Source organism: Botrytis fragariae, assembly GCF_013461495.1.
Source record: "Botrytis fragariae strain BVB16 chromosome Unknown tig00000186, whole genome shotgun sequence".
NCBI classification, from domain to species: Eukaryota; Fungi; Ascomycota; class Leotiomycetes; order Helotiales; family Sclerotiniaceae; genus Botrytis; species Botrytis fragariae.
Genome location: NW_023501000.1, coordinates 100,311 through 118,900, shown reverse-complemented (window position 1 = coordinate 118,900; position 18,590 = coordinate 100,311). Strand labels below are relative to the sequence as shown.

Sequence of the window (18,590 nt, the reverse complement as noted above, 5' to 3'; positions counted from 1 at the left end):
ATTCCGAGTATACACTTGATGATTGATGAGAGGGAGAGGGAGAGGGAGAGGATGATGGTGTGCTGTGGGTTATGCTTTTCTTTTCTTTTCGTTTCTTTTCTTTCCTGTATAGAAATTTAGAAAGGGGGTTGGGGTTTTGTATAAATTGGGGGTGTGAGAGAAGAGGTGAGGAGGAGGGCTCTGGAGGGGGTGGGTGATGTATCTTTTTTGTTTTTGTTTTGTTTGTTCAATGTTTTGATATTTGGAGTTATTTTTGGGTTTGGAAATGAAGGAATGGAGGGATGGAAATGGAAATGGAAGGTGGAAGATTGAGGGGTAGGTAGGTAGGTAGGTAAAAAAAAAATAGAAAAATGAAAAGATAAAAAGATGAATATATAGAAAAACAAGAAAACAGAAAAGTAGATATATGAATATTTAGATATACAGGTATATATTTGTTTGCAAGTTTGTAATCAAGGAAGATACACTATAACCCTAGCACTTATTACTTGTCGCCTGTGTATGTAATGGTTTGGGAGAGGGAAGTGGAAAGAAGCGGCTGCGTTTCTAGAATTTTATCTTTAGGAGGGAGGATTGTGAGGTGTGAGGTGTGAGGCTTTTGATGGGATTGAGGGGTTTGGTTGTTAATGTTAATGTTGTTTGTGATTGTGACCGCGATTGGGATTCGGGTTCGTGTGGGTTTGGTCTGATTTGGTTAGTTCTTGTAGTTGTATTAATTTTGTGTTGGTTAATTTATTGTGTTGTGTTACGTAGTGAAGATGTATAAATTAGGATTGACGTAAAGCATCTCTCGCTTTGCGACGACAGTACTATGGGATGAATGCAAATGGAGAGTCCCAGGCCAACGAGATTATCAATTTCAAATTCTTCTTCTTCGTGCTAGTGTTGGGGTTATGGAACTTGAGGGGGAGATATGTTATAGATACTTGTCATGATCATGATCCTCAATTTGGTACGTGTTTAGAAAATCTGATTGTGGGAGTAAATGTGAAGATTCAGTAGAGTTCGTTGGATGAGGGATGTAGAAATTAGATTAGTGTATCTAGGCCTCCGGAGAGGGGAGGATTGGGTGTATGTAGATAGATGAGTTGAGTTGAAGTTTTAAATGGGTATGCTATGGTGTGATGTGTTTTATGGGATATGGATTATCTGGATGTTGGTTTACGAGCATATGAATGAATATATACATTTCAATCAGCTCTTCGTTGGTTATACAGATATTGGGTACGAAGATGGATGTGAAAGGTCTAGATATATTGATTCGCTTTACACCTGGTTTGACGAGAGATCTGTTGAAAAGTTAGAAGTTTGAATTCGACATCTTAGGGAGAGAAGGTCTCATGTCATGAATTGTGGTCTAGCTTGTTGTTTTTCGTTGCCTTGTGTATTCATCATCTCTGCTATGTATAGGTATTGTTGAACGTATATGGGTAGAGTAATGTTCATATTATTGTGACTGGGGTTCTAGGACTATGGAAGAGAGTTTCTTTAAGAGAGTACTCTGAATTACTAAGCTAGTCTAAGCTAGTGGACTATGAAACATATCAACAGGTATTAGTGATTCTTACTTGTGGTCAGCCGCTACGAGATCTTGATTTGTGAGGAAAGTTAGACGAGAACATTTATTTCGGAGAAGAAAATAGATTTTGAGGAGATATCTCTGGCAAGCTGTGTTTATTCTGGGGCTAGTATCAGGAGTTGATAGTCCTCTGGAGTAGATATTTGAGTAATATAATATTGCTGGAGTGCTCACTGGACGGTATGTATTTACTAGGATAATTCAACTTGAGTTATTCATAGCTGTTCTAGGTCAATTTTACTCTTAAACTACTGTGATAATCCGAACCATCAGTTTTGAGCACCAGAAGATCAACTGGAGAAGAAAAATAATCTTCTCAAGACTTGTTCTTACAAAGCGGTGGATGGAATATTGAAGAATCAAGTACTAAACGTGTGTGTGGTGATAACATGGATTGAAGCTTATTTCACATAGTTCCGACTTGAAAATCAGTGTCTGCCAGGTGGTATGTATGCCAAGGGAGAAGAACGTATGAAGATGACAGGTGGTATCGCAATAGCAAGTTGGTGGTTTACACCGGTGCTAGACCGGGAACTATAGGAGTTTGGGTGATAATAAGCGATGTAACATCGAATTTTGGTCAAATAATCATGGACTAGATGTTTAGTGTACTGTACTAGTGTACTGTACTAGTGTACTTGATTTCCTAGTTGATTCTTTACCTTATAGTTAAGTTTAATTTAAGAATGATCACATGATACAGAGAACACATATGAATTGTGCAATTCCACTTCATCCAGTTTGATCTTTGACTTGCCGAGACCCTCAAACTATTCTTACATTTAATAACACATCGTTCGGCGACGACAATCTTCCATCATGTCTGTAGAACCGTATCACGGGCCAATAAATTTGCTTTCTACCATCACACTCATATATCGCGCATTTACTAACTACTCTATTGATGCTGATCATATTGGTTGGAACTTCAAGAGCGTGGATGATACCACCACAATAGAAGCAACGAGTTTTCGATCTTGGAACAGAGAACCTAGCATCCTCATACCAAACCACGAACCTCTGGTGAATACTTATTACATCATCACAATTGGTAGAGAAGTTTGGGAAATTGAATAATATATATGATAATGTAATAAAAGAGTCGGCGAACTCTGTAGACGGAAAGCCTGGTATAGCGACTCGTAAAGAGGGGGAGAATACTACCTACAATATCGATAATCGAAGACAGATTTGCACAATTAGCTATGCGTATGTCACACCAATGCAAACGGGGATTCCAAACTCTGTAGAGGAAAAGACAATCACCACCAAAACCCTTACACCTCGGGAACAAATGTCCAGATTTCCATTACGAAAGAGTGCTGCCTATGCCTCGAAGAACGCTGCAATTTTTACCCTCCCCAATGAAATCTTAGACGATATTTTTGCCTAGCTTCCAAAATCTTCTGTTGTAGCATTCACTCTTACTTCTCTCAAATTGAAGAATTCCCGCGGTCCAGGACACTGGACTAAAATCCTTGACGTCGTCAAGACTTTTCCGAAGGTAACTACTGATCTACTTCATCTCCTCTGCAGGGACTACGAGCAATACATCTCGTGTCACGCATATCTGAAGCTGCATGAACTGCTGGTTTGAGAAGGATACGAAAGGCGGCACTTACGATCTGTTGGTCCTAAATGTCTACATTGTATTCTGTCTAAAGAGCTAGCTATGTACAGGAAATAGTAGGCCTTATATAAGGGCTACTAGAAAGAGCTAGTCTCTTTCGCATTCGCTTAGGGCTATGATACTGTAGCCATCGAATTGAAGTTATTCACTATGTTCATACATGAACCATCTGCTTCGACGATAGCCAGAAAATTTTGGGAGCATGATAAAAAATTCCGAGTGGAGTCAATCATTCACGAGCAATTCCGTTTTAGTGAAATACAAATGGCTGCGAAGTTATACCACGAAGGCAAGTACGGATCTTCACAACTTCAGCTACGTTCGATAGGCAGAACAGGAGATCAGTTGATTAACTACCATCGCCATCAACTGAATAACACTTGCATCACTCATGAATTTCGCATGAACTCATAGGCCCAAATCATTTACCGTTCTTAGCACGTGTACGTGATTCCTCATAACCTTCCAGATTCCTTCGATGGGTCTCAAACAATGGATTTGCGCATTTTGTGGGACAGAATTTCAAAGTAATATCGTCGGCTATGGGAGTGAAGGATTGGCATTTGTGGTTACGAGATGGATGGACTTAGGGAGAGAGTTGAACCAGGATCCCGATTGGGATGGGAATTTTGTTTTACAAGAGTTTCCTGAAAGGGGCTCGATGCTTATAATGGAAGATAACGGTCCCATTTCAAGGTGGTGGGAAGATACCGAAGGAGAAAGCAGATATGTTCCAACTTTGAGTAAGGCCCAGGAAAAGGTTCTGGGATACCAACACGTAAGGGGACACATGATCCGGCTCCCGCGCTTTCTCACGAAGAGTCCTAGTCCCGGCCCACAGGATTTTTCTCTGTGAAGTGGTTCAAAAACCTCAAAGATAAATAGAAAGTATCAAAAACTTGTAATACAATTCTGGAATTATCAAACCATCTATGTCAGGAAAATAGCAGATTAAAAAAGATATCACGATAACAGCCCAATATGGCTGCAACTCAAGGACATGATTTGTGAAACATTGGAGCCAACTCGTGAACTGACTATCTTTACGCATTCGACTTGAAGCATGGCGAGCATGTAATGAGATAATACAAAGAAGCAAACTAGGACTCGGAAAGTTATTCCGTGAAGTAATAATGAAGGGCGTGTAGATATCCGCACCACTGGACTTCTAGATATAGTGCTAGGCTTTTGAGCCCTTGAATAAACAATAGAATAGATGCAACTTTGCAAGACCAAAGTAGGTAATTTTCTCTGTCCATTGCCCCAATTCAGAGTCAACAATCAGATCTTCTTATAGTGTCCAAAGCAAATTTTACAATGGAACAGCCTTTTACGCCTGATGGTCGGCTCTCCTTCCAATCGCGAGGCACTGTTTGACGTGAAATCTTCTCTATCATATCATGCATGTCTGCAAAACAATGGGAGTGCTGATTAAGCACAGCCTGATGCCGCTGAATTGGCGAGGCTGAAGTGTGGCTTGAGCTCCCTGCCGATGAGGTGTTTACATTTGTATACCAACCACAAAGTTGTCGACTGCAAGAACCCCCCACTATCATTGTTCAAGTCTCTAGTAGTTTCAAGGCATATTCTAGAATTGAGCTTCCTGAAAATCACAAATCATTCCAACTCGCACAGCGATATTTACCAACACCAACAAGACAGGCTCGCCCTGTGAGAGGATAAGATGGTTGCGCCAGCTGTTCCTGAGATCACCGAAGAGATCGTTCACGAATCCATCGATGCGCGATCTGAAGTTCTAGCAGCTCTAAGAGAACTGGGTCCCCCAGATCTAGTCCAATTGATAAAGCAAGCTCCGAGAAATCCAGGAAAGCAGATTGGTGTATATCATCATGTCACCGGCGTCGATGCATCATCATCTGCAAGTTTAGCGGCATATATCAATACTCTTACCTACAAAGAAAACCATCAGTCTACGACAAAGATAGTAGAGGGCGTGTATTGGTCGGTTTAGAAGTCTGTCAATGCGGATTGTTACTAATATCTATTAGTTGTTACAATGCCTTTTCTCGATTGGATATGCGCGTCCATGTCACAATCCCAGGAAGCGTTGAAAGTTATTGTATCGATGAGCGAGGCGATAAGAGGACGACAACCGATGAATTATGGTTGGAAACATACTTGTGTAGTGTTCTTCGGGCATATTCATATGCGGATGATGGCAGTGGAGACACCATTCGAAAGATAATTGGAGTTAGGCGATTCAACCCAGTGACAACAACGGAGACAGAACATAGATTCCTCCAGGCTGCCGAACAGTTGTTCTTTAGAGGTATGCCATTTGATGTGAAGGCAAAACCCAAGACTAACTTCTGTAGGCTGGCAACTTGGATCCGATTCGATCGTTCAGGTACCAAATAATGTCTCGAATCATCTAACAACAGGCCTTCTAAAATACTTTCAAACCACTGGGCGATACGCCTCTGGAATTAATCTATTCGAAAAGCTCCGAACCCGAAATATTGAGGTTTCCTCTCTTTTAGCCAAGGTCCTGTTTATGGGCAATGAGGAGGTACAAGCCGTCAGAGTATTACATGAATCTGTGAAGCAGTCGCCAATGGATTATGTTATGCTTGATACTCAAGCCGAATTTTTGAAAAAGAAGGCAATGGACCCCAACAAGCCAGAATTCAAGACTGAAAGATTACAGATGGCCCTTGGTTGTGCAGATCGAAGTACCATTGCTGCGCCGAGCGAATTTGGAACATGGGCACGCTTAGCTGAAGTTTATGTTGCCATGGAAGATTGGGAGAATGCTCTTACGACTCTAAATTCATGCCCCATGTTCACGTATCAAGACAAGGATGCACCTAACATGCCAGAGCCTAAGGAAATTCACCTTCCAACCCTTCCTGAGACTAGGTTAGACGAGATCGATAGTGAACCGGAGTCAAGGTTATCAGAACAAGTTCACCAAAGCCTTTTAAACCTACGTGCCGCTATGTACAAGGGTACTTTTAAGCACGCTTATAGTATCTTAACAGAAATGACAGCAAAGATTGGCTGGGATCAACTTCTCAAGATTAGGAGTAACGTATTTGTCATGGAAGAGGAGTATAGAAGTGAAAAACAACCACCAGCTGGTCCACAAGGTGAATCCACTCAGCGTAGTGCAAGCACCGACGTACTGAGAGGAAGTCCAGGTCCTCGTGCAAATGGCGATGACCATTCCGACGACGAAAAAAGTACGACTGGCGATTCGGCAGCCCCTAAACCAAACGGTGAGGATGGTAGCGGAGCCGACGATTCTGTAGAGAAGCCTTCACATACTGTTGCAGCAGAAGAAGTGAAAAGTGGTAACGAAGATGTGAGTGCCACTCGAAAATTCGCCATGAATACGCTAACATTGAGCAGAGCGAGACTACCGAAGAGCAACTTTCCAGATTCAATAACAAGAGACTTTGTGAGCGTTGGCTCGATAGCCTATTTATGGTTCTCTATGAAGACCTTCGTATCTATACCATATGGAGAACTGAAATGGCTCAGTACCGTGCACAACAAATGCAGTACAAGAAATCGGCCGAGGAATGGGAAATTCTCGGTTCATTGGCTGATAGACTTCATCACCAGCCGGAAGCTGTTGAAGCTTATCGCAACTGCCTTCAGATACGTTTCTCTCCCAGAGCATTGGCGGGAATTCTCGCCGAATTGGAGAAGAACAAGAATACTCGAGACACAGTTGCCAGTGTTATTAGATTGGTCACTTGGCAATACAGATGGTACTCGGAGTTCTCGCCAGAGTTGCTGTACACAATACGCACACTGATAGAAGATGAAGGTGCTGTGAAGGTTAGGAGCATTATTCAAGCAACAAGCTTACCGCAAAACGTCTTGGACTTGACACACCACTATGCAGCACTTTGTGCGGCTTTTAGAAGTAGCGGCACCGAAGGATAAAGGGCCTATGCAGTAGAACTCGAGAATAGAAGTTTCGGGGGTTATACGTGTGGCTAGGAGTGAGAGCAGGAAATGGAGGTTTTACGTTCTAGAACTTAGCGGGTTAAGATGGGTCTGATATCCAAAAGTTGATAGGAACAAAAGTTCAACTTGGCACAAATCATGTATAGTATACTATAATTGCTCTGAGAGGCAGAATAATTAACACATATACTTCTTAATAGCTATATTTCGGGATCCTGACACTAGCTTTGTCTTGATCTGCGCTGAAGAGTAAACATCGCCTCATTCACGATTGAGAATATTGTTACTTTTCCATTCTTTCCCTTTCCCTTTCTCTTTCTCCTTTCTTTCTACTATTGCCATACTGTGACCTTTCAAACTTGTTATCCTTGTACTTTGTCCGCTCAGCTCTGTTCTGTGCGTCTTCTTCTTCCTTCTTCTTCTCACTTGCAATTCTTTCCTGCTTCGCCAGCTTTTCATCCTCCTCAGCTTTAATTGCAGCCTCCTTGGCCCTCTTCTCTTCCTTATCCTCTTTGATTTTCTCCTTTCGAGTCTTTTCTTCTTCCTTTTTAATTCTTTTTTCTGCCTTGATCCTGTAAGAATTGTCCTCTCCCATTTTGCTCAATACCTTCAATTGCTCGTCCGCTATTTCTTTGTCATCTTTGTGGACTTTGTCGAATGTTTCGTTCGCTTTATTACGAATTTCCCTTTTAGATTTCACTTCCTTTTTTTGCTCTCTGATTTCCTCTTCGGTCGCGAGTGGATCATTCTCTAGAATGTTCAGGTATTCTTTCTCTCGCCGATATCTTGATTCCTCCAACTCGGCCGCCTGGTATGCCTCCACGTAGGTGTAAGTTCCGTGCTTTTTCATTCCTAATTTTCTATGTTCTTGTTCGAGTTTCTTATCCCTCTCCTTTTCCTCAGCGTTAATCTTTGTCCGTGATAGAGGGATATTTGACAGTAAACTTTTAGATGCAGTTTTTAGTTCTGGTCTTGTGTTTCTTACTGAAGCTTGAGAGGATGAGGTGCCAGGCCCATGATTGCTCTCTTGATGACTCCTATTGACAGAACCTGTATTCTTACCCTCCCTTGCGGAGTTTGATGAGCTATCTACTACGGTACTAGATGATTTAGTGGATACATTATGACCTTTGTGACTGCGATGTTTCTTGCTTTCAGAGTCCGACCCGCCTTCAAGGGAAGCTATACTTGCAACCTGGGTACTGGATGAAGCGTTTGTCGATGTCACGTGTGTTGATGGATTAACCGAGCTAGTGGTACTGGGCGTAGCTGATTTTCTATCCTTTTTCTTGCGAAGTAAAACATTCATGATTTCTCGGATTTGATAAGATGGTATGATATGTGATTGTCTAGATGCATTTGATGCAAATTCTAATTCCTTAACTACGGGTTAAATTATTTTATTTATACAAATTTGATCTGACGTCAGGAAATTACAACAGTATGGACGGGCGCTTAATATTTATTGAAACTTCTAAAAGCAGTACTGGGTTTAGCCCGGGCCAAATGCAGTGGCGGGAAGGAACCGTTGATAGGTTACGAGTGTTGCTGACGGCCAGGCTCTACATAAAGAATGAGGGATTTTACTACCAGCTCGAGAAAAAAAGTCAAACAACATTCTTGAAACCAAAAAATACGACATGCTCGAGGCCATTAAGTCAAATGGTGGCCGCACATTAGTTCCCACATGAATTTTTACACTTATTGCGAGATTCTGAGTATTCTATTTGACGATGAGAATGTTCTTGATTTAGGTATAGATAACGGTCGTGCTGGTCGAATTGTCGGCGCAAAACATCGGGTATCAATTCGACAAGGGCAAGCATGTTCCCAACTTTCCGCCTTCCATACTAAATACAACACTTGCCCCCAATTGTAGTGGATCCCCCTCCCAAATCACGAAATCTCTAGTTCCTTCTGCAACTTTCAGATCTAGAATTTTCTCAATATTACGAGAAACCAAGTCCACAGCTTCACGTTTTGTGAGGCTGGAGTATTTAGCTGCCCAACCCGCTTCAATCGCGAGGTTGTGAATATGTGATTCGCCTGTAATTTTAGTTAGATCGTCTAAGGCTGATCAATGATGGGTAATAGGGTCAGGAAACTTACTGCCTTCGCCTTCAATTGCCAATGCGAAAAACACACCTGCGTCTGTAAGAACCGCAGCAGGAGAACGTGTTAGCGGAGGACCAGAGAGTGCGTTGCGCTTTTCGTATGTATCCGGCGCACCGCGATTTCGGGTCAGGATGAGGGGTGTTTTGGATTTTGCAATTTCTTCAGCTACGAGATGAGCGCCCGCTCCGCCTAGAAGAACAAGGTTGAGGGGCAATGGATGGTTGTTCTTTAGTTTGATGAGCTGGAGAATATCGTACTGTAATTCTAGGTGTCAGTTTAAAAATATCAAATGAGGAGAGATGAGCTAACTTCATTATCCACATGTACCACTAATGGAAATGATCCATTTGCAACAGTGCCAAACACGTTATCCTTGCCAATATTCTTGATCAAAACATGTTGCAATTTTGCTATGGCGGAGGATACCGTGGGTATGGACTCGAATTCTGTATATATGGTTTAATAATGTTCTAAATTTGTATTGTGGAGACCAGACTTACGTTTGGCCATCTGACCAATTGAAAAGTGTAAAGCAACATCGTCCTGGAAGATGCCGCCATCGAGGATGTTGTGTTTACCATTAGTTTTGATACCCGTACTCACACCACCAAAGAATGTCTCAGAAATTGGTGTAGTGATTACTTGGGTAACACCACCAAGTCTTGCCCTAGAAAATCCACGTCCATCGAGATGGATCCCGTACTTGGCGTGGATAATATTATCTGGCTCCAACAGAGCCAGACTTTTGTCAAGAGAGCCATCTGAGGTTTCAGAAGCTGCGAGAATTTCTGCCAAGCCTAGACTGGGTGAGTATGCAGTGAGCCCTGGCATTACAACACCTTCCTCGAGCTCAATGATAGTCGTGTCTTTACGGAGTAAAGTAGCACATTCTTGCTCCAAGCCTAGACAGACAACTTTTCCACCATCCAAAACCATCGTGAAGTTACTCGCTTCTGATGAGACATCCTGATGTGGCGTCAAATAACTTTGTTTAATTCCAGTGACAGCAATAATCTGATCCAAGTTGTCTAATTTGCTACATGAACTTTGTTTCGATATCTGAGTAGTTCGCGATCTTGGTTTTATTGAAGTGCGTTCGATAGAATGTTCAGCTGTATTTTCCGCCACTTTGACAGGGTCCAGAGTAGCTTTTCCATCAATGTAAACCTGTAAAGGTGTGGATCCAGCGAGAAGCGGATGGGAATCCCACACTACAAGGTCTGCATCATAACCAGGACGTGCATATCCAACCCGGTAGTCAATTCCTAACGATTTTGCAGGCACACTAGTTACAGATTGCAAAGCAAGAGCTTCGGAAAGATTGAAAGAATGTGCAGTCGCGGCTTGGAACCTGAATTATCTATGTATCAATAATGGTTTCATGTTAACGAAATTCAAGGAGACATACATTAAGTATTGTGCATTAGTTATCTCGAAAACGTGATCCTTTGAAATGTTAGCTTTAGTATATGTCATAAGAGAAGGGCATCTGACGGATTTGTATGCAACAGGAACCCCACTCTCAGCTAGAATACTCCCACCCCATAAGTTGGCATCGTAAGCTTCCTTTTTGTAAAATCCAAATTCGGAGAAGGTCGCAATGGTTATATTCCTATTGTACTATGAGAATGTAGAAACTCCAAATATACTTTCACAACTTACTCTCCACTGCTCTTGATCAACTCGGGCACTTTCCAGGCTGAAAGGGCGTGGTGAAATGCTTGAATTCGAAATCCAAACTCCTTACTATGATGAATCATGTCTTCAAGGTCCTCAGGTTCATAACAATGTATGTTGACTCCAACTTTACCTCGCAATAATGCTACCGTAGATTCTAATTCTAATTCTTCTGGTAAACCACCGTTCTTCATGAAGGCTGAAATGGTGGCAGAATCTCTACTTTCCAGAGCCGCAGAAGCTGATAAGCACCAAGAATCTTGCTTTTCAATTAGCTCCTTTCCTCGTGTCATTTGCTTTCGAAACAACCAAGCATTACCCATTCGGGTATGATCATAGACACTTGTAGGATTCTCGCCGCATGCCATCTTCATGTATCGCCTCCTCTCCTCAATGGGTACACCATGTTCAAATAAGACTTCTTCAACTACTTCTTCGCCAGTTTCACCACCAGGAACGAAGTTTTTGACAAGAATCCCTTCACCACCTATAATGTTTGCCGAGCCAGGGATGAGAAGGGAAGTTGTGACACCGCCTGAAGCGATTATAGCAGTGGCCTTGTCATCCGTCTTGATAGAATCAATTGCACGAACGAATGGGGTAAGAGGACCCATATGGACCTCATTCTCATCGCCTGTAACAGAGAGTTCAGGCCAAGCGTGCAAGAAATGATGTGAATGCATGTCGACCAGACCTGGTGTAACATATTTACCTTCGAGGTCGACAATTTGAACATTGGGATCATAATTGATAGATTTAGTAGCTGTTGATACGGACTTGATGAGCCCATTCTCGAACGTTATATCCACGAAATCACTAAGAAGAGCTTTCCCATCGAATAGAGTTGCATTCTTCAAGACTATGGTCTGATTTTGACCACGAATAGAGTTCCAGCGAGGATTCTTTCGTGACGTGGTTTCCGAGTGAGAGTATTCTTTGGGCAATGTGTGTAGATCTAGACATTTAGAATATCCCACTTCAAGCTGAGATATGTAATGATCTGAAAGCTTTGTAGCTGCTGGAGATAATTGGTATATGTATCGAGGGAGAACGATAAGCTGCAAACCAAGAACGACAGCGATAAGGAGTAGAACAGATAATGGGAATCTAATCCGCGTTACTCTATGAGTGATACTTGAATTGGCATTATCAACGATAGACTTGTACATCTTGAATGTCAATTTCAGATTTGAACGATTGACAGAAGACTAATAACATGCATGATCATGATCAAATGTACCAGTCATGTTTTCTAGCTATTGATGAGATAACCGTCTATCATCAATTGCAGGGGGTGTCCGACCTCTCGGAAAAAAGGTTATCGCGGAACCTCGAACTTAGTGAATTTAATCGACTATGGACGATGTTCACCCATTCAATCAATGTTCACTGTGATTTCCGCGTTGCTTCAATACGATAGCTAAAATAGATATCATCACCTATCGTACGAACACAAACTTAGACCCCGAAAGCTCTCTGTCCTGTGCAAATTGAAGTTCGACAAACATATAATCACAACTTTTGTCGCATTGTATCGAATAGCTGGACAAAAGCGCGAAACGGGAAATACTGCATCCTATCTAATTATTTGGCTAGACTGCTACGTCGAACTCCGTAATACTTGTACACGGCGCAATATGGCGTCGCGTATACAATAAACAACGAGACCTCATTGTTTTTTAACCTTTTAACCAGTACACCGTCGCGGTTCTTTCGTCAAGATGGCGACTTTTACCGCATTAAACATCGAACCAGACGATCAAAGCTATGATGAGATCGATAACACGAGAGAGATTCAAATAGAAGATGCTCTTAAGCTCTACACAGCTGCGCTTAAGCTGCATGCCCAAGGTCTTCCTTTCTATCGAGAAGCTGCCGAAGCCTACAAGAATTTATTTCAATCGGAAATCTTCAGCTACCCAGAAGCTGTCACTGAATTTACAAGACTCGAAGAGCATCCCGAACTTGAGTATGCCGACTCTGCCATACCTATTGAACTCGATATTGGTCAAGCTGTCGCCGATGGCACATCCAGCACATTACCTCAAATCCTTTACCTCGCATACAAAAATCATGGACAATTCATTTTGGACTGTGTTAAGGCTCGCCTGCGAAACTCGAATGGCGTGATGGATGATGCCGTAACACTAGATCTACAAGCCAAAGTTTCAATGGATGATTTTGGACGTGCTCTAGCCAGTGATGAATCGGATACCGAGCTATGGAGACGAGCAGCTCGTATTGGAGCCATGCTTGGGAGTCAGAGAATTGCTCGATATTGTCTTGAGGCTGCTGTCGAGGTTGATGACGATCCAACCGTTGCTGAAGTTGAACCTCAATCTTTAGAAGAAGGTTTTGCGGGAGAGCAATTGAAGAGTGTGCTCGAAGCTTTGTCTGATGAATTATCTCTATCTCATCCAATAATGGGACCCTACAAAAAGAATGAAATGCCTCAATTTTTGAAGAAACACATTGATCCATATCCATTCCTGCCAAATCCCACCAACATCCTGAATAGGAGCATGGGTAATGATGTACCATTGCAGATTCTCGAAGGCCGTGCAATTATCAACGTACCAGAAAGGTCATGGACAGCTATTGGCCATGAGATATGCCAAGCTTCAACTTGCCTTCCTGTTGTTGGAGTTATACTTGCTCTACCCCAAGGAGAGGACCAGTACTTCTCCCCCGAGCCCACACTGGGTGAACAGCATGTTGAAAATCAACCAGAGGTCGTCGACACTGTAATGTCGATATCCCCGATAGTCGAAAGTCTTGGGAATGGCACACCTACTACCAACAATTCTGATGAAAGGACTGGCGAGCCTGCTGGAACAGCTTCTGCACAACTCCCTGATGCCGCTTTGCCTACAAGAAAAAGATCTCAATCTGCTGCTGGCTTGCGCGACACTCCAGAAGAGGAAAACAGCACTCACAAGCGTAGCAGGCGTATCAGAAACCGCGAAATTACTACTGTTGAAATTCCTGTCGACCCAGCAGCTCAATATGCCGAACAGCTTAAGACGTTTTCCCGTGCTGACGATGATGTTTTCAGATTTGTTGGGAATGTGCTTCAGAAAATAGGCGTTGAAGATTTAGGGACCCGTGAAGAACTCCAGGTAGCTTTGGCGATTGAAAAAGCCACTGAGCGCAACGATATTCGAACGAACACTGCAGTTAGAGATCTGCGTGATATTATGAAATCTTGGGACGAAGCTAAGGCAGCAGTGTTTGAAAACGCTAATGCCGCAGACATCCTAGGAACTTCTGGAGGTAGTGCGAATGCTGGCTTGTCGGCTTTTCTCGAGCATTCAAATTCGGCATCACAAAATATAAACAGCAAGCCACCGCCATTCGCAGAATTTGGTGGTATATCACATTTTGCACAAAAAATCGAAAAAGATTGGATGCCATTACAAGATGTTGTTTTCGAATGGCTTCGTACTGTTCTGGCAACCTATCTACAACGTCAATGGAGTGCTGAACTGAAAGTAGCCACCGTTCGAATGATCAGTTTTCTTGACGCAGATATTTTCGATCGTGTTCAGTCAGAGCTGGAGTTAAGTCGCTCATCTGGCGAAGCTTCTACCCACCTGTCACAGCTAGAGGAGATAACAGAAACAATTTTTGAACTTCACCTCGACGTCTATACACGCATTACCAATGCAGATAGTATGGTTGGAATGGATATCAGAATTATGACAAAAGATAGGCTTGATCGTTGGGCAGATCTCTCGGCTTTTGTGATGCGTAGCCGGGATTCTGAGCAGGATGATGAACTGTCTCTAAGGTATTTGTGGGCATCAGTCTTTTATGCCACAGTTCCCGAAGAAGTTTTACGCGAGCATAAAGTTCTTCTCTGGACTAGCCTTCGAGACATTCTCAACAAGGCTGGAAAACCACCAATTTTGGTTCCAAACAATGCCGTTATACCTGAAATCTCCACATCAGCGGCAGATCGAGAGGTCTCAAGCCTGACAACGATGGAATTTTTCCAAAATCTTTTCCAGCCCGATAAATCTGACCCGTTAGCAATTATCCAAACACTCGAGCCAGTTTTGGATCCAGAATCCACATCTCAGTCTGTAGAAATGGAAATTGCTGATTCTCAAGACAGCGAGATCTCTAAGATTAAAGATACTACTCCAGCGATATTACGTGACATGTGGAAATTCTTGGACAGTGGAAGCACATCACTTCGTCTTTTTCTGTGGCAACGTCTGAGCGAAGCATATGCTAGCATCGGATACAAGACCAAAGTATTTTCTTGTAGCTTAAAATGTATCGAGATACTAGTGGCAGAGTTTCGAAGTGAGGGTTACTTAAAATGTGATGAAGAGACTCGTCGCCACAAGTTGCTGGTATTATTCAAGGCTCTTGATCAGCTATTGGTTCCAGCATTGACTACAGCACTTAACGAAGCTACAACCTGCTTTGAAATTATCGACGACCGCCATATTAAATCAACATGCGCCGCATTGGCACAATTAAGCCGTATTCTTCATGCCGCGGCAGTCTTCGATGACGAAATTAGTGTTGGAAGTATTTCACTTCCACAGACTGGGGTCTACTCTATGTTTGGATCGTTTAACAATTTTGCAAACAAGATCAAGGAAATGCAAGTACGGACGTGGGCTTTACAGTATGCTATGGTCAAAGAAGCTACAACTCAGAACCGTGATCTTTTTCCAACTCCTGATAATGATCTCGCGGATTTCCTTGCGCTAGTCCACTACTCATTAGGCCTGAGAAAGTGTTGCAAGGTCTCGAATAAAATTTTCCTCAAGATGATGAAGCAAGAAATGTCCCGTTTCAAGCACATTGATAGATGGGAAGACTATCTGGGCCAGGTATTGTTTGATCTATATGGCATCAAGTTAGGTGTGGGCACATTTTTGCTCGATGATCATGGTTGTCCTAGAGAAAATTTGGATCGACGAACTGTTATGAATATTGCAGAACAAGTCATCTCACTTGCGAACAACATGCCAATGAAAGATCTTATGAAGCACGAACTCAAGCCCACAATTGAAAAGATGCAAACTGCTGTTGGTCAGCCCAAAGAAACACCTACCATGCTACATAACTCAAGAAATATTACGGAGTATTTGAAAACTCCAATCCGTCCTCTCGACTTTTATCTAGCCATGAGAGGCGAGGTAGAGATTGATTTCATTTCTGTACATACCCCAGAAAGCCCTCTTGCCGATAAAGGTTGGTATTATCTCTTAGGCATGCTTGCTCTGACAAAATACCGTTCAACGAAGCGAACGAGTGCTGGCTCCCAAACGGATGATTTGAATTTTGCAGCACATTTCATGAAGCTTCAGCTGCAATATACCGCGGACCACTGGGAGGCGTGGTACAGACTTGCACAATGCTATGATCTGGAGCTAGAGGAAGAGGTGTTATGGAGCGCAGATAAAATGAACGGTGATAGACCACTTTTAGTTCGTTTGCAGAAGTCTTCTATTCATTGTTATGTTATGGCGCTCTCTACAGCAATGCGTTGCGCGGATAGTTCATTTGGAACGGCTGAAAAGCTGTCTGATATGTATCATGATTTTGGAATGCGTTTGTATGCATCATCTCGAGAGCCTTTCAGCATGGAAGTGTTCTGGGTAGGCGAAGAAAAACATATGAGCGGGGAACAAATAGGGATGTACAAGAAGACGCCTTTTGAGGAAATGAGTAAATACAAGTTGTGGAAATATGCAGCGGAACTATTCAAGCGCTCTCTCGCGGATCGGCCAGATTTTTGGATGTGAGTTTGTTTCCATACTCGCGTCAAATTCAACGCTAATATATTTAGGAATCATTTTATGCTGGGAAAATGCCAGTGGAAAATGATAGCGGCCGCACAGGAGGAATATTATCAGCCCAATGTACCCACCATGGAAACGGTATTGAATACGTTCATTCGTGCCATAGAAACATGCCCGAAACCAAGTAAAAGCAGCCAGGAGCCCATCCTGGAACCACATTATAAGCTTGCCTCTCTCGTTCATAAATTGGTAGCGCGAGGAGAAATGGAATTTCAAGATGCCGCTAAGCTTCTACAAGACCGACCATACGGTCCACGGAAGGGAGATCCTTTTGTGATTGAAAATGAAGAAGATTGGGAAATCTTTATTCTTGCTTGCTTCCGCCAGTTACGGAATCTAGACAAGCCACACTGGCATCATCGCATGATTGCTCGTGTAGCTAACGTTGTTTACGATGAGTCTAATCCGGATTACGAAAAAGCTTGCTTGGCTCGCAGTGAATTTCGAGAGTCTATATTCACCAAAACCATGTCCATGCAAGTTTGGAAACCAGAAGCGGAAAGACCAGGAAGACATTTTGTTTACATGCGACGTTATGCTTTATTCATGGCCAGGCTCTTGTTTCTTACTGACGATAAACCAAATATGGAATTGTTGGCTAAGCGCGTCAGGAAGCGGGCAGTCGACTACTTCAAATTTGGCGATGTCTGGAACGAATGTTGTACAATATATCTCAGGCTCATTCGCAAAGCTGCTGCTATACCTGCTAATGTCGACGAAGTTTTCAGAGGAATCTCCCAGGAGGTGTGGGAGGCCTACTCACAACGCCTAGACGATTCTATCAAAGATGGTAGCCTTTCACACCCAGCTCTTGATGCTTTGCGAGAGACTATCGAGTTGAAGAAACTCAACAATGGTCTTGCGAAGATAACTCCGATCGACGATATGATCAATGATATCTGGGCAGTTCTTTATATTCAGGTCGTAAGGGACACTCCTGCAATAGACGTTACGGCTTTGAATCAATCCCAAATTGACGGAGAAGCTGCAGCAAGACCGTCGGGTCCAATGACTCTCCATCATATTCTTACCAATACAGATGCCTCTACCCCGATTCCTTCTGTTGAGGTACCCAGACCTCGCAAACTCGGTATCAACCGTAAGGCAGTTATTACTAGAGCTGAGCAATCTATCAACCGTGCCGCTGAAGCAGCTCGTCCTGCTGCCCCTACTCGTCCTAAGAATGCCGCGTCATCTTCCGTTTTGCCTTCAAATGCATCACCTATTACTCCGTCTGCGCCCAGAATTGAAATACCTGTTGCAGCAGCCCAGCAAAGCGCAAGAAGAGAGGATAGTTCAGCACCAGGCAGTGTACACGATAGTGCAGATGATGAGAGTGATTTAAGCGATGTTCCTGATATGGACGATCTGGATGGATCTTTGATGTTTCCGAACCTGATGAGAAGAAATGGGAGTGGGAGCGTAGGACATACTCCTGCTCCGGGAAGTAACGGATAGAGTTTTTTGAGATTAATGGATTCAATCATATTTGCTTTTGCGTGGAGTTTGAGAAGGAAAATACCCATAGCTAGGCAGATGAGCTGTCCTTAGCCTTGTACCATATTACAAGTGTGCCATACCAAACAATAAAATGAATTAATTAGCTTATTTCTTCTTGCTTTTTGCTTTTGATTTGTCTATACGTATCTCCTCTAGCAACCCGAGCTCCAAAAAATAGGTCTGGCCATGAGGAAATCTGACATATACTAGTAAATTAAAGGGTTTACATGTTATAGTTTTCCCGAAAACTGGGCGTCACATCTCGAGATATCACCTGTCAAACCTCGCAACTCTCCCCTCGTGCCGAGGATAGCTTTCTGCCTAG

At 42.8% G+C, this 18,590-nt stretch overlaps 5 protein-coding genes across 5 annotated transcripts; 3 read left to right on the top strand and 2 right to left on the bottom strand.

The window, feature by feature from the left end:
• Positions 1-2,398: 2,398 nt before the first annotated feature.
• On the top strand, positions 2,399-4,065 carry Bfra_010050 (uncharacterized protein; the record flags this gene model as incomplete). The annotated part of the gene is made up of 6 exons (XM_037340384.1): positions 2,399-2,630; positions 2,680-2,898; positions 2,995-3,083; positions 3,435-3,528; positions 3,624-3,652; positions 3,679-4,065. 6 exons carry the CDS (start codon positions 2,399-2,401, stop codon positions 4,063-4,065), a joined length of 1,050 nt encoding a protein of 349 aa, XP_037188852.1.
• Positions 4,066-4,893: 828 nt separating this feature from the next.
• Positions 4,894-7,124, top strand: Bfra_010049 (putative bud site selection protein; the record flags this gene model as incomplete). Its single annotated transcript, XM_037340383.1, has 4 exons — positions 4,894-5,171; positions 5,219-5,499; positions 5,546-6,534; positions 6,582-7,124. The coding sequence occupies 4 exons, from the start codon at positions 4,894-4,896 to the stop codon at positions 7,122-7,124; spliced, it is 2,091 nt and encodes a 696-aa protein (XP_037188851.1).
• A 307-nt stretch (positions 7,125-7,431) lies between these two features.
• Bfra_010048 (uncharacterized protein) lies at positions 7,432-8,457 on the bottom strand (the record flags this gene model as incomplete). Its single annotated transcript, XM_037340382.1, has 1 exon — positions 7,432-8,457. One exon carries the CDS (start codon positions 8,455-8,457, stop codon positions 7,432-7,434), a length of 1,026 nt encoding a protein of 341 aa, XP_037188850.1.
• A 495-nt stretch (positions 8,458-8,952) lies between these two features.
• Positions 8,953-12,109, bottom strand: Bfra_010047 (putative carbohydrate esterase family 9 protein; the record flags this gene model as incomplete). Its single annotated transcript, XM_037340381.1, has 6 exons — positions 8,953-9,194; positions 9,258-9,519; positions 9,573-9,709; positions 9,764-10,614; positions 10,672-10,875; positions 10,926-12,109. The coding sequence occupies 6 exons, from the start codon at positions 12,107-12,109 to the stop codon at positions 8,953-8,955; spliced, it is 2,880 nt and encodes a 959-aa protein (XP_037188849.1).
• A 552-nt stretch (positions 12,110-12,661) lies between these two features.
• On the top strand, positions 12,662-18,223 carry Bfra_010046 (putative transcriptional corepressor of histone protein; the record flags this gene model as incomplete). The annotated part of the gene is made up of 2 exons (XM_037340380.1): positions 12,662-16,704; positions 16,753-18,223. 2 exons carry the CDS (start codon positions 12,662-12,664, stop codon positions 18,221-18,223), a joined length of 5,514 nt encoding a protein of 1,837 aa, XP_037188848.1.
• Between the last annotated feature and the right edge of the window lie 367 nt (positions 18,224-18,590).